The sequence below is a fragment of the Takifugu flavidus genome, chromosome 4 (genome assembly GCF_003711565.1).
Source record: "Takifugu flavidus isolate HTHZ2018 chromosome 4, ASM371156v2, whole genome shotgun sequence".
Taxonomy (NCBI): domain Eukaryota; kingdom Metazoa; phylum Chordata; class Actinopteri; order Tetraodontiformes; family Tetraodontidae; genus Takifugu; species Takifugu flavidus.
In genome coordinates, this window is record NC_079523.1 from 3,850,476 (window position 1) to 3,865,652 (window position 15,177).

Genomic DNA, 15,177 nt, shown 5'->3' on the forward strand with positions numbered 1-15,177 from the left:
GATACCCAGTTCACTGAAGATTATATTATATTATATTATATATATTATATTATATTATATATATATTATATTATATTATATTATATTATATTATATTATATTATATTATATTATATTATATTATATTATATTATATTATAGCGGCACTAGGGTGTCTAAAATCCCTCCGCTTGACGGACTGGGTGGGAGCCGCTGCACCCTCCTCCACGCTTTGTGTCCTGCCGCTGACCGTACCAGTTCCGAGCATCTGCCGCCTCCTGCGCTCCAGCTCCTGTTTTAATGTGTGAGAGCTGCACGCTGGGATCTCTTCCCGATGCTTTCAACCTAATGTGACACTGGTTCGACTGAAACAGCGGCTGAAGCAATGGGGACGTTTTCGCTGGTGTTGGGGATTTTACAATATGCGGGACTTTATGTTCAACTTAACGCGGCTGTGAACGTCGGAGAGGCGGATAATCACATCTCTGGACACGGTGGGTGGTCTGATTCTGTGTTCTCTCTGTTGGTTGCCTGCAAATGTAAGCTCCAGAAATTGTAATTTATACTCTTAAATAATGGGTGGGGTTCTTTGATCGTTTGTGAGGATTGGTTTTTGGTTAAATCTTCATTAGAATAATGATGGTTTCAAGCGTTTTTTATTATAAAGTTACAAAAAGTTACATGCAACGTGTTTAGCTTAAATATGTCACTTATGAACCGTAAATCAGAGGACAGATCATTTTATTTGACTATTTTATGAAACTTTTTCAATTATTATTAAAATGAACAGCGAGATGGAAAAGACAGGCAGACAGACAAGTTCTGGACTGACAGAAAAACAGCAAAAGAGCCACCATGCAGTCAGGTAAGATGAGTATTGAACCCTGAGCGTGTGGTTCACATATCCTCACAATAGCTGCAGTTGTTCCAATTAAGAGGATGCAAGAATTTAATCCAAAGTTCCATCACAATTATTCACATAAGGTGACATTTTGTACAAAATATGGAAAAACTGGAGTTGGTAAGACCCCAAAAAACCTAGAGTCACCTGGAAAAAGCCGGTCTTGATTAACACCTCTAGATACCTGGACCTACAGGTATCAGGAAGGTTGCAGGAAGGTTGTGGGTTCAATCCCAGCTAGGGCCTTCATATCATTTTGGAGTCAAAAACATGGGCATTAGGTGGATTTTAGACTCTATTTTGCCCCCAGCGTGTGTGTGTGTGCGTGTGTGTGTGTGTGTGTGTGACCTGTCCAGCCTGTTTATTCCTGAGCCTGTCTGGTGGTTAACAGGCAGTGAAGCAGAAAATGGACGGATGCAGAATTCATGGATGCTGCCCATTTTTCACCTTTTGATGTAAAATCCTTCACATTTTTCTCCCCCATAAATTGAAGCCGGGCGAGTAAAACACACAAAATGTTTTAGCTTGAGTTTATATTCAGTTTTCCTTTTATTTCAAGCATTGAGCATCGTTGGCGCCCTGTCTGCTAACAGCCTCTCCCGCCGCTGCTTTCCCAAATTGAATTGATCGATAACTTGTGGCCTCAAGAGCCTTTCTGGTGGCAACTTTGCTGTAGCTGGAAAACACTGAGCGAGGCAGCAGTTTCCAATCAATGGGCCGCCATCGGATAGTTAGAGAAGCAATTAGTAGCATTTATCCCAAAGAGGCGTAATTGAAACTGGCTAATTGTTGCGTTGCAGCTCTGTTGTTTACTCTCTGCTGCAGGTGATGATGATGAGGGCCCCATGGGGCTTCATCAACAGCTGCGCGAGCGGTGGTGGCGTCGGCGTTCTTTAGCAACACACAGCGTGCCCTCTTCAGATGTGTGGGGACGTCTTCTGTCAGTCCTCTTCCTGGTGTCCCCATAATGAGGACAGCCAGACCAGACAGTTTGCGTTGGCTCTCAGTTTAATGGAGCTCTGACGGGGGGGCCAGATGGATGGATGGATGGTGCTGTCGCCATGGAAGCAGCTGGAGGAGGCCCAGCAGGGTATGTTTCAGAGGTTGTGGAACCAGTGGAGAACATTTAAATATGAGGTGCAGCTGCTCCCCCTGGTGGTGCAGTTCCAGTTGTATTTCCCCCTCAGATCCAGGGTCCCAACCGTTGTTCTGCTAATTTATCTCCGAATCAACAAGAAATGCTTGTAATTATCAGTCCGGCTGCATCTTTGTTGGCAGCTCCGTCGTGATAAAGTGTCGTCACCGACCGGAACAAGCTGGAGAAATAACCTCTGGGTCGTGGTTCCCCGGGGCCATGAAAATTCAGCCTGCATCCGGCCGGGCGCCGTTCTTATTTCATTATTTTAGCATCCCCTTATTTCCCAGAAGAGGCTCCTCTCTGTTGATTCTGAAACAAATTTGTTCTTTCAAAATTGCCCATTTTGCTTCGGCGTTATTGCGTTCCCGCTCCATCTCCGGGGCCTGCGCTGACGTCTCCTAGCAACGCAAATAAGTCTGATCAATTATTAATGTCGGCAAATCTGACTCGTTTTTTGCACATTTTCCCGCCGAGAATGCGGTTATGAGATTAATAATAAAACTGATGTAATCTTGCACACTAAATCAGGTTTTTTCCCTTCGTGTGTCCTTGTTTGCGTGCAGGATTAAATCTTTTCCAGGTAAAGATTAATGTCTGCCGCAGGTGTCTTTATTACCGCAGCAGCTTTTATTTTTCCTGCTCTTCCCTTTGGGTTTTCCCTGATTATTACAGTTGTTCATCACTTTAGTGAACCCCCCCCCCAGGGATTCTGCTCTGCTCAGGTATTTACCGTTGCCTTGGCGTTCAGCTGCGTTCTGATGTCTCAGCGTTTGCTGTTTCTATTTTTTTCCTTCTCATTTGTGCCACTCTCAGCGGATGACCTGGATTTATCCGTGAAGGAGAGATGTTCTAAACCCGCCAGCCTCTCCAGGACCCACAGCAGAAAGATCAGTCCAGCTTTATTCACAGCCCGGGACCTGTCTGGGTGCTTCGCAGGAGCCCGGAGAGCCTGCATGGATCAACAATGGCAGGAAAACCTGGCTTTTAACAGGGAAAAACCACAAGCAGGACCTGACTCTCTTGTAGGGAAGGAAAAGGACCCATCATACCTGCGATTACAGGCTGCTACAGCACTGTTAACTTGTGCTAAAGATGTCAGTCTGTATTGTGACCTTTCACCTCTGCACTGCTCGATGCTAGAGTCCTTTAGGAGGTTCTAGGTCGTGTTTCTCGCAGCAACCTTGATGCCGTCTTTCCGTCCAGTGAATGTGAGCACAGTCTTCAGGGCTGACATGCTAGCCTCTTGGCTAGTTTTGTTATTTTGCATTTAAGGTGTTGCAGGAACTCTGGTGATGACTGTTGTCCCATTTACCTCAGTAATCATCACATTCGTGGATTTCATCATGTCAAATATGTCCTGGTGTCTGATTGGTGTGTAGAAGTCGGCTTTTGTCTGTGGTAAAGTGCCGACCGAGGGCAGATGCAGTGCCTGGAGTCTGCCTTCCTGGTATCGTTAGCGCTGCACACTTTTGGAAACTGTTCTGCATGAGTGGGGCGGTAAATGTAGCAGCCAGAACGCAAACGCGAGGACAAATCTCCAGAATTTCAGCCGGCAGCACAGAGGCGCTGCAGCGTTTGAGCTCTCGGGCTTCACATTCCAGCTCTTTGTATTCCTCCTTTTCAAAATAAAACACGTTTTCCAAAACGATTTCCCCAAACGTCCCTCGGGTCAGCTGAGAAACCCTCCGATCTCGCCGTCTGCAGGCATTTCCACATCTCCAGTGATTCAATTCTCGCCCGGCTCAGAGCCGAACGGATGGAAGGCAGCTCCACGCTGGCTTCTCACTCATGCTAATGAGCGATTCCGTGCTTCTCAAACAGCTCGTGGCCCCAACAGAGGGCCGACCGATGGATATTCCTCTGAGCCGGAATTCACTGAAGAAGCTATTTAACAGCGCGCCCTAATGTGTTTCTTATAGTTAAGCCTTCCATCTTCTTGCTTTTTCTCTTATGTTTTCTCCCCTTTTTCATTTTTAATGAGTCGTTGGTGGACGGAGAGCCGCTTCTCCGTCTTCCCGTGGCCTCCTTTCTGTTACACTTCTAAAAATATGGTTAAAATGCCGCAGAGGACCTTTTTAAAAATGCATGTTCCGTACTTACATTTTTAAACCGGCCCCCTTCACACCTCTTATTTAGTCAGAATCTATAGTTGGCAACGGCAGGGTCGGGCCAACGCTGCCGGCCTGACTGTTACAGATGAGACAGGCCGTCCCAGTGGAAGTCAATATTCACAACAGCAACGTTTCCTATTATCTCTGCTGCAGCCGGGTCGGCTTTTGTGTTGATTTAGCATTTTAGTCGGGTTATGGGATTGATTTCTGGTGACTGAGCTGTGATTAAAGATGGCAAAGGGTCCGCCGAGCAGGCCCGACAGGAGCCTGAGGGGGGAGACAGCATTCAGGTCTCACAGGACGACTGCAGGAAAACGGAAGAAGACTTTTTCCAGACAAAAGAGGCGCAGCAGAGGTTAAAAGCTGCTTGTGCACACGGCAAATTGTCTTGTCGGCTGCATGTGTCTCGACGGCCTAAATTAGATTTAACACTGTTTAGAGCATCAAGAAGGAATAATCTTGGCAAAATTGAATATTTTAAGGGCTGAATCATCATTATTGAGGACTGAAGGGTTTAATTAGACAGAGAATGCTGAGTTTGACCTGATTAGCCCTGTTTACTGGGCTGTGCTGTTCTCCTTTCATTTAAATTAGAAGCTAGCACGGCTGATCGGCCGGGTCGCATTATTAAAGTCGTGCTTGGAAATCATAATTTCTGCTAAATTATTAAAGTGATCGCAAACTAAAAGTTGAACTAAATATTGTAGCATGCTGGGTTTTAGTTGCCTTTAAAGCTAAAGTTTGTGACACAAACAGATAAAGAGTGAAGTCTTCTTGGTCTGAAGTGTCGTCTGCTTCCTGATTTATTCCAGTTTGTAGCACAAAGATCCATGATGGCTCCTCTCACTGTGGTTCTAGCCTCATATTCCCTCTTTGGTTCTGATCTCTCGGACGGACCCCCCCCCCCCTTCTGCCCTCTCTCCATCCCAGCATCACATCCTCTTCCTGACAAATGAGGCCAGCGCCCGGCGTCCAGTTGCGCTGCATCAAGGGCACCGTCCTGGGGGCCCGGTCAGGAAATGACTCCCGAGCTCTCTCAGTGTTCTTCCTTACATCCTCCCGTCTATTACTGCCTCGGTTTCGGACCGGAGGTAACTCACAGATTACTGTCTGCGCTCACCAGGTCCCAACACCCTCCTGGCAGGATTATTAAGCATCCTGGAGAGTCTTTGTTCTTTTCCCCCCTTTGATTTCATTAACCGCAGCCACAGAAACAGATCAAATGAGTAATTTCCACCTGAACTGCAGCCATAATCACATCTAAAGCAGCACTTCCGAACTCACCTGCTGAAGCTCTTCTTTGCCTCTTTAGACGTTTTGGTGCTGTTGAATCTTAATTAGAGACGCTGTCGTCCCTGAAACGCCCTCTAACGCCTCTTTTTTCTGTCTCCTCTTCCAGCTCTCTTTACAGAGGTGCCGCACGACATCACAACGCAAAGCGGCGAGGACGTGGAGATGGCGTGTTCGTTCCGCGGGGCGGGCTCCCCCTCCTCCCTGGAGATCCAGTGGTGGTACATCAAGGCCCATCAGGACTGGCAGCAGGAGCCTCCACAGATGACTAATAATGTAAGCCATCAGGGAAAACAGCTGGGAGTTCAACCGGCAGCACACACGCGCGGAAAGTTCACTGGAATAAACAGGAAAAAGTTCAAACTGAGCCTTAGTTTGACATTCTAATATTATAATGAACATTTAACAGCATCTCGGCATCCGTTTTTTGGGGGCTTATTGGTGATTTGGACCATGAATTCTTGTTGAAGTCCCCTTTTTATACTCAATCCCTTTTCGGTGGTTCATTTACAACCTTCAATAATTTGATCGGAGCTACTTGGACCGAATCGGAAGCGTTCTGCACTTATCAGAACTGCAGTATTATCCAAGGCAGAGCGGCCGCGGCTGCAGAAATGAAAAGGATAATTGCTGATTAGCATTTGCCTGCACTGGAGGAACAGGTTGCCTCGCTTCCATCATGTGGGAACCCGAGCTCCCCTGTTGTGCCTGTAGGAGCTATAATTGGCACAGAGAGAGGAACTAACTTTGAAAAACTCTGTCTGCTCCATGCATAATTCACCAGTACGCCTGAAAGAATACCCCCGCGACTCAGCGCACACCTTCGGCGTTCTCCTGCTCAGAGGAGTGCGTGCTCGGTGCTGTGCACGGACACACACACGCACCTGTAAGCATGCACAAACAACACAAGACTCAGAGAGACGCCGGCGAAAACCTTTTATCCACCGGCACGCTGTGCTGTGGCGTCATGATCAGCAAATGCTGCCTCTTCAGTGGCGTTTCCTCTAATGTCGCTAACGCATGTTTGCTGTCTGCAGATGGTCGTGCCGCAGGGGGAAACGTCCAGAGATGCCACCAAAATTAGCGTGAGTGTTATCGTTGATGTGTGACGGGCAGAGAGGTGGGCTAAAAAGCTTAGAGCCAAGCTAATGGCATCATTTATTCATCCATCAACCTTTGTATTACTATGGCAACTGCAGGGAGAAAACCATATTGATATAATACATTTGATTTTTTTTATCAGTCATTTAGTAGAACCAGCCACAGACTGATAAAAATGTTGCAGCTCTGATCAACTGTAGAAAAAAAAAAGTCCTGGCACGCTGCAGCCATGACTTTTGATTTTGGTTTGATTCAAGAATGTAGGGTAGGATAAGTTACATTTTATAAGTTCACCCTGTATTTGTTCATTGTTCTAATCCCTGTTTGGTGCTGGAAACAGGAAGCAGTTCGTAGGTGTAATACAAAGAAACAGAAAATGTGTTTGTTTCGTATTTCCATGAAGTCCTTTTAATAGTTACTGAACAATAGTGTGTAATACCGAGGTCAGTTGGCGCCGCCTCGTGGTGAGAAAACAAATTGCAACTATAAAATAACATTTCGACTTTGACGCATTCTTCTTATTAAGAGCTTTGAACTGTAATTTTGTCACTTCCTGGGCACTGTAATGTAGGTTGACCTGTGTCAGGTGTAATATCTTATTTGTAGCTTAAAATAGGTCCCACTCACTAGACCTTATATTTATAATTATTACTTATACTACTTATTACTGTTATATTGTTAACAATAATTCATTAAACTTTTTCAGGTGGTAAAAGTGGCCGGGGGCAACATCTCACACAAGCTCCGCCTCTCCAATGTCAAGCCATCGGACGAGGGCACGTATGAGTGTCGGGTCATCGACTTCACCGGCTCTGTGGCGCAGCACCACCGGGTCCGCGCTCACCTCCAGGTGGAGCCTGACAGCATTCAGGGGTCAGACGGGGTCAAACAGCGGGATGCAGAGCTCCGGTCATGGGGGAACCTTCAGGCGGGCCGTCACCAGGCAGAAGGCAGGGGACTGATGAGATCCGCCGGCAGCACCTCTGACTGTACTGACAGCTGTGCGCTGTAGAGTTCACCACGTTTCTCTGAGGAACGGTCGCCATCAGCACGCACGTCACGGAGGCCTCAGATCCACCTGGACCCTACGTTTGTCCTCGCTATTACTGTCTGGGTTCCAGTGCTGTGGCGGGCCTGTATATGGCATGATTGTATCACCACTACATGCTGATGTGTTTTTGTTGGCTTCATGTGCTCCCCCCCCCCACCCGGTCGCATTAATTTATGTTATGTTGATGCTTTTCCGTGACATCAGTCTTAGTTTCATTCGATAATCCTGCTGAAACAGAGCTGTGAAAAGAAATAAATCATTCAAAATATATCATGAATGCCTTTTTTTTCTCTTTGGTTTATTTGCTGTTCTGGTCATGATTCAAATAACAAAGTAGATGTAAACCTTTACTGTGTCTAGTTCATTTAATGATGTCCATTGTAACTGTTGTTGCATCTTGTTCTCATGTTTGCTCTGTGCTATTTAACCAAACGACATTAGCAGCACTGTGGTCTATTTATACTCTGGTATTCATCATTTCTGAGTCTTTTATTGAGCTGAATCTGAATCATGTTCTTTGTCTGTTCAAAGTGCTGCCCTTTGGTATCTGTTTTATTAAACATGTTTATTTGAAATGATGTTGCTGTATTTATTTGTCATCCTCCATTAGTTGATCTGATTTTACTGCTGCCTGTGGCCAGAAGGGGGCAGCACTTCTACTGGAACCGAGCAACGTGCGCGCATTAACACATGGTTAAAGTATGTGCTGCGGCGTTTCATCAGCAATTAAGCTTTGCAAGTATCAATTAAAACAACTTGATGATGCACGTTCACAGTATGTGTTTCAGTGGTAATCTGTTAGAAGATGATCCAATGTGTAAAACATTTTGTGCCAGCAGGTGTTGAACCATAAAACGCAGCAGGAGATCGTCTTCTACTCCAAAAGCATTTTAATGGCAGTGGAAGCCCAAGATCTCGTACATTATCGTGAAAAAATAGACAGTCCTACTGTATGCAACACTTAAAACTAATGTGTAGTATTTAGCTTAATAGCATTAAAATAAAATTCTCCAGTCACTCAAAGTTCTGGACAGGAAACACCGCGTCTATTCTCAATCCTCGCCACTGGGGGGCGGTAGATATGAATGTCACACACTCGGGAGTTCACTTTTAAAATTTCATTTCCCAATAATGACATTTCGGAAGCCTTTAATGTGACACAACTTGTTGCTGTCAAAGTCGACCACCAACTTCCTCATCCCGGAGTGGGTCGGAGTGAAGTAGATTTTCACTTTGGCGTCTTCCCCAGGAGCCACACAGGAGTCCAGCCTGTGGGGTAAACAAGCAAATATGACATCTCTGTGCATGCACAGACAATAAATCACAGCCAACAACGCAGCTCTGACTGTGGCAAACAAGAACCCTTTCATTATCCCTAACCTTAGCCAAACAGGGCTCATGCATCACTTGTGCAAACAACAATCCGGACTTGGCAAACCTCTGTGAGATGACGTGTCCCCCGGTGAGGTTGGCCCCCTCGATGCTGAAGCAACAGTCCTGCAGGGGCTCTGGCAGGGGGTTCTGCAGGGTGATCTCTGCGGCCAGCCTCCGGTTCTGCTTGGGTTCACCCAGGATCTGCAGAACACAGACGACACTTGAGGAACCGTTCATGGAGCCGTTTTAGGGATGTCTGCTGTCTCTTCGCCTTTGTACATACTCTGACTTTGATTTCAGGGTCCGTCAGGACGATATTTCTGACTGCCAGAACCGGTTCTCTAGTGCTGTAGTCGAACAACAGAGCCGCCAGGCGGATTAAGCTGTCGTCGGTGAGCTGGCCACCGTACTTGGAGTAGTTCAGCCTTAAAGGAACTTTCCTCTCTAGATGAACACACACGAGATGCTGGTTGTTTGATAACAGATGAACTAAAAAGTTCGGATCATCGGACGCTCCGCCCACCTCCACCAGGCGCCAGCTCCACATTGAGCAGGTCTTTGAATCCGCAGTTGCCTCCCACGTAGCCGCTGTACGACACCGCGCAAGACCCAAACACCAGGCGGCACTTCTTCTCGCTGTGCGTGTTGTTGGTGACCACGGCGAACACGTCGAAATCGCAGCCCTTCCTCGCGTCTGTTCCCACCTTGATGGTGATGTGGAGGCCCTGGTTTTGCTGCTGCTGGAGCAGCTTGTTCCGGTGGCTGGCCTTCTCGAAAACCTCGCGCTCTTCGTCGGAGCCTGAAAGCAGAGATTATTAAAACGTAGCTTCCAGACATCGAGCGGGCGGCATCGCGGTCTACCTTCGGGGTACTTGTAGAGGTTAGTGATGTCCTCCCTGACGTCGCTGCCCACGCTCTTTGTGCTGATCTTCTGGCCCACGAACGTGGTGGTGTTGACCCTGGATGTGCTGCCGTCCTTCTTCTGCATCACGGTGTTCACGTCGGCGTTGACCTCGGCGAAGACAAACGGGGCATCGTATTTAAGGAGGAGCTCCCCCTCCTTGATGGCCTTCACAGGGACGGGACCGCAGCAGTACACACCTGACGTGGGTCAGCGATCAGGTCAGGACGCCTCCTTCAGTCTGAATGAGCTCAAGAGGGTGTTGGTGTGGTGTGTTTGTTACCGTCGCTCTTTTCCTGAGGCGTTGGGTCACTGGCCTGCCAGCCATTAAACCCCGATTTCAGATCAGGTCTGGTCATCCAGCTCTCCACCCAGCAGTGATAATTCCTACACAAACACAATCAACTGTCTCTTTCGACGCACCTCTTAACCCACGGGCGCTCTTCTGAAATCGGACCTCATACCAGATCATTTCTCTGGACTGAACCAGGTCCCCGTTTTCGTTGATGTAGCGTTCGATCACCAGGTTGTTGTTCGTGTCGTGGGCCGATGCAAAGTTGGTGATGACTCTGCAGGGAATGCCGAGAGCTCTGGAAACTAACAGGAGGTGCAAACAGCCTTCAGCGGGAGCAGACGGCGTGCCTCTCCACCAATGAGGTCACATGACCGTCCTACCTGTGCAGGCCACCGCAGCAAACACCCAGCACTGCCCGTAACGAACGGGCTGACATGCTTGTGTGTCCCAGTTGCGCAGGATTTCCACGCTGCCCCTCCAGAACATGGGACTGATGCCTCCCTCGTAGCCGTCCGTCCACTTCCCCAACAACACTCCTTTATCGTCATTACAGTTAATCTGAGATGGGCAAAGAAAGTGGTCCAGAACGTCTCAAATCAACAAATCCAGAGAGTTTTCTTGAGAAACCCGGGTATAACGTACCATGGCGCTAAGCACTCTGGTCACATAGATGGGATTTCTCCTTCCTGAGCAGTCTTTGCCAGGGTTTCTCAGGTACTTAGGATTCATGTCCAGTGTCCTCAAACAGATGTCCAGGATTCCACTTTCAAACTGTGACAAAAGAGACACCGTTGATTAGCAGTTTACCCACTCTGGCTCAACCAAACGATGATCCACTGATACTAGGAAAAGAACCGTATCAAAGGTTGAAAAAAACTGCTTTGCTGACAGAGAATTCAATCAATATATTTCCCTTGACACCCTTTTAGCGTGTTTGCAGTCACATAAAACACCATAAATTTTGTGAAAATTTGACATTTTCCTGTTCCCAGAACCAGTGCAATGACCCGGGTTTGGCACAGAACTGGCCTACTTCTATGATACCTGGCCAAAGTTCCAGGGCAGAGGTACGGGGTATTTGTAGGTTCCTCGGAATATGATCCCATCCTGAGATAACACGTATTCCTCCAAACTCCGCTCATTGTCCATGTAAACCGCATCTCCTGTTGCCAAGATAAACCACAGGTCATTCCTAACAGGTAGCCTAATCAAACAGTTGCTGGACCGGCCTGGGGGGAGGGATTATATCTGGCTTTTTTATGCATGACAGATTATTATGTAATTACGAACAGGTATTAGCTTAGCATAAACGAGCCAAAAACTGCAGAAAAGATTCACCTCATTAATCATATGATATATCCATCACTCGCAACGTCATGGTGACTTCAGCTGCCCAATAATAATTTGTCAACAGGGGTAAAAATAGCTCTTATTGTAAACCCACCCTGGAATTTAGTCGTCAGAGAGCTTTGTGATGGGAAACATGTGCCAGTGTGACATGAGCGACATGGAATATGTTTACGCACCTGGACACCAGGGGTTAAAGAGCAGGACGAACTCAATCCTCGCCGACTGCCCCAGGCTCAGGCTGTATCGGCCTATAGGCGCATCGGGGGCAGAGCAGATGGACAGGGCCAACGTGTCCCCGGGGGGGCTGGTGATGGCGGCGCTCCAGCAGGAAGTGTTCACATCAGCAGTCAGGCCAAAGGCAGCCCTGGTGCCGTACTGCTCCGAGGGTTGGGGGCCTGCGTGGGACAGGGAAGAACTGATATTGACTACATACTGGTGAAGCCTTCTGGGGGAATGGAAAGACTGGTTTCCCCAAATTTAGCCCAATTATCTCTGGAATGTCATGCCAAACATGGACAGCCCCTCACTGTGACCTCCACATAGGATCTTTCTAGTGACATTAAAATCATTGTGGCCCTGCTGAGCCCAGAAAGTGAACCCTCGGGCAGGTCTTATCTCTCACGCTACATGTTTTCCTGTTGGAAAGCAGCACTTCCTGTTGAAGCAACCAGCTGTAACAGCGGCCTTATCTTGCATTGCAAGTTAATTCATATCTCATTGGAGAAATGTTAGCCTCTGTTGAAGCTGCCAACAACAATATATATTTAAGGCAGATATCAGAAAAATAAGGGAGGTGGGGGGACATGCCTCATTTAAAAAAGCCAGACAGAACAGAGAGGAAATCGCTTCTGTTTCCTTTCAGCAAGATTCCCGCAACCTTTCCCCCAAAGGAAGTTTCCCTGCAGGTTTTCCCTCTCATCTTTAAAATCACAAAAGGCAGCAGAGAAAAAACTGTCACCTTGTCGTCAGGACCTGTTTTCAAGCAAATTCAAACCGCCGCACCAGAATTCCCGAAGCTCCCAAATTCTAAGATGCGAAGGAGGAGCACCTGTTTCTGCAACGCAGTCCAGAGCGCTGACCCCCGGCTGGTAGGAGCCGGAACGAAGGTACAGTCTGATGGAGAACCGTTGACCTCTCCTCACAATCAGGCGGTCTATGCCGTTGAGATCCGTGCGGTGTTCCACGTTGTTGTACTCGCACTCCAGGTCCAATCGCTCAATATCCAGAGCTGCACAGAGAGAGAGAGAGAGAGACAGAGAGAGAGAGAGAGAGAGAGAGAGAGAGAGAGACAGAGAGACAGAGAGAGAGACAGAGAGAGAGAGAGAGAGAGACAGAGAGAGTGAGTTCACATACTATGGGGATGTTATTTAATGATTAGAGCAGATTCAGAGCATCAAAGGGGACAGGAGGTGGTTGGGGCTGCAAAGGAGCTGACAGGACTGGTGACCCGACTGTATTTAACGTTCATTTATGCTTTTCAGATCAACTGATTTTCAAAAATAACATGTTTAATTATTGAGTTGGCGAGCAGCCACATGTGTTTCTGCTGTTTTAATGTGCCTGTTTATTCCAGAAGACTTCAAAGCTGATGCCAATCATGCTGCATATTAATGATGCGTTGCTGCATTAGTGAGAAAACATTGGAACTAGATCACTTGGTCGGCTCACAAAACAGGATATAATAAGCCGAAATATTTGCAATGCATTCACAGCTCTGGAACTTTGAAATAAACCAACTGGAGGAAACCATTTATGGTCAGACTCTTTTACCAAGAGTTGAGCACAGGACCGAGGCAGAAGGAATTCCACCCTGCAAGTTCCTGTTTGGTCCTGGTAAATGCCGTTTTCACAGTCCTGCAGGAGGCTGACCTCCCTCCATACACCAGGCCGTGGCGTCGGACTAGAACAAACACAGGCCGGGCTGCGGCGGCGGCAGCACCATTCTGATCACCTGAGTGATGAAAACAAGTTTTTCTAAATGAGTGCAGGAAACCTCCTGATATGCCTCCTGTTTGAGCACAGCTGGGAAACACATTCAGAGGAGTTTGCCAGTCTTACAGAGCTTTGATCCCGGTTAATTGCTTAGCCGCTGTTTTAACAGGTTACCACATGAAGAAGTCACGTCTAACCTTTGTCTAAGAAATGTAGATGATGCACAATCCAGTAAAAAACTGAGCCTCAGCTTGTAAAACCATCAGTGAGTATAATAACACGCGAGGGCCAAGCGCTCCAGAAGAATGCATTAATGGTCAGTGATGTCATCCTTTATGTCGCAATTTGAGAGGGTTTCTGCGGCTGCACAACTGGCATCCAAGATCTTAGAGATTTTCCCGTAACAATGATTGATGAGGAAATGTACGTGCATGTCAGTGGCCTGGCCCTTTCCACCTTCACAGACAGCACAAGTCCTTCCTGACAGAGACCTGGGTGTTGCACAAGAATAACATATGGACGTGTCATCAGGATGTGAGCAAGTTCAGTAAACACCAGTGGAAACCTGGGAAAATAGGTGCGAATATTCCATGAGTTCACAGCCGCGCCTTACAGACACTTCTAGTTTTCTAGCACCCGCTTTGCGAGGGTGTAAGGAACAAGCAAACAGCAGGTCGCTGATTCATCGTGTTTGGCCATCACACATCAGTGCTGGTGTCTGTTTGAGCGCAGACGAGCTGGTTCCTCAAACACGAGGAACCAGAGGAAATGGCACAAGTGGGTTGTCTGTGGTCCTGGACTCAGAGCTCCTATTCTATATGTGCTGCAGTAGATGCGGAATGGTGCATGTGCGTGTGTGTGTGTGTGTGTGTGTGTGTGTGTGTGTGTGTGTGGAGGCAAAGATAGCAGCAGTTAATTCCAACGAGTCCCCAGCTGCTCTCGGCGGCCGTTTAACACGATTAACTCCGAGCAACACAAACATGAGTGAAGCAGTTTTGAGGAGCGGCGTTTCCAGATCTCTGACCTGTTGACACGCGTTCGAGCTGCGTGAGGATCTGATCATCCTGGCAGGTTCAGGAAAGGCTCAGGAGTAAAAATGTCCCTTTGCTTTAACTGTTTTGAAAAAAATCTCAACTAAAGGAGTTGAGCACATGATAACGGAGATTTCTGAAATCATTCACAGCGACATTTAAACTGCTGCCCGGCCGGATCCATTCTGGCTTCCTCAGAAAGTTCAGTTGTTTGAAATCATGAAGGCGTCAGAACTCACCTTCGCTCATGACTGCTGCGGTGTTCTCTCACACGTTTCTGCGACTCTCCAGCTCAGGCGGACGAGGTTATTGTGTCACTCCTCGCCGTTATCTCAGCTATTTGTAGCCCTCCCCTCGTCCAGTCGGGCTGATTGGGGGGAGGGGGCGTGACTGGACCCTCCCCCAGAGCAAGACGCACGCCTTTTTCCTACCAACGCTGGAGGGAATCACAGAAGGCTGGAAGCTGTCAAGAACGCTTTTGACCCAACTTAACCTGTCATCGAAGTCAAACCCACCAAGATTTTACCCATCATGCACCAGCATTCACCTGACGAGAGCACAGTTAAATACATAGATGGCTGGGAATGAAGCATAAAGACAATAAATTAGAGCAAAAATAAAACCCGTTGTGGGAAAATATGGCAAAACTAAAGGCTATTATTTATTCAAGCAGAGTGGAGCTATAATGTGATGGTTTGTCCCCCCTCAGCCAAATTACTGTTA

At 47.4% G+C, this 15,177-nt stretch overlaps 2 protein-coding genes across 2 annotated transcripts; one reads left to right on the top strand and one right to left on the bottom strand.

Moving 5' to 3' along the window:
* The first annotated feature begins 213 nt into the window (after window positions 1–213).
* Window positions 214–8,149, top strand: LOC130523896 (V-set and transmembrane domain-containing protein 2-like protein). The gene is made up of 4 exons (XM_057029502.1): window positions 214–473; window positions 5,529–5,695; window positions 6,457–6,504; window positions 7,227–8,149. The coding sequence occupies exons 1-4, from the start codon at window positions 365–367 to the stop codon at window positions 7,530–7,532; spliced, it is 630 nt and encodes a 209-aa protein (XP_056885482.1). The 5' UTR covers window positions 214–364; the 3' UTR covers window positions 7,533–8,149.
* A 525-nt stretch (window positions 8,150–8,674) lies between these two features.
* On the bottom strand, window positions 8,675–14,917 carry tgm2b (transglutaminase 2b). Its single transcript, XM_057029497.1, has 13 exons — window positions 14,694–14,917; window positions 12,540–12,719; window positions 11,668–11,886; window positions 11,186–11,304; window positions 10,784–10,912; window positions 10,522–10,699; window positions 10,311–10,443; window positions 10,130–10,233; window positions 9,807–10,046; window positions 9,469–9,744; window positions 9,229–9,389; window positions 9,010–9,146; window positions 8,675–8,840 (listed from the first exon to the last, which is right to left on the bottom strand). Exons 1-13 carry the CDS (start codon window positions 14,701–14,703, stop codon window positions 8,690–8,692), a joined length of 2,037 nt encoding a protein of 678 aa, XP_056885477.1. The 5' UTR covers window positions 14,704–14,917; the 3' UTR covers window positions 8,675–8,689.
* Between the last annotated feature and the right edge of the window lie 260 nt (window positions 14,918–15,177).

What these genes read in the sequence shown, in the direction of transcription:
- LOC130523896 (XM_057029502.1), top strand. Translation starts at nt 365, where the DNA reads ATGGGGACGTTTTCGCTGGTGTTGGGGATTTTACAATATGCGGGACTT. An exon ending in CTCCACAGATGACTAATAAT is followed by an intron (nt 5,696 to 6,456) that starts GTAAGCCATCAG and finishes TGCTGTCTGCAG; the next exon opens with ATGGTCGTGCCGCAGGGGGA. An exon ending in GAGATGCCACCAAAATTAGC is followed by an intron (nt 6,505 to 7,226) that starts GTGAGTGTTATC and finishes AAACTTTTTCAG; the next exon opens with GTGGTAAAAGTGGCCGGGGG.
- tgm2b (XM_057029497.1), bottom strand. An exon ending in CCTCTACAAGTACCCCGAAG is followed by an intron (nt 9,745 to 9,806) that starts GTAGACCGCGAT and finishes CTCTGCTTTCAG; the next exon opens with GCTCCGACGAAGAGCGCGAG. An exon ending in GGAGCTGGCGCCTGGTGGAG is followed by an intron (nt 9,390 to 9,468) that starts GTGGGCGGAGCG and finishes GTGTTCATCTAG; the next exon opens with AGAGGAAAGTTCCTTTAAGG.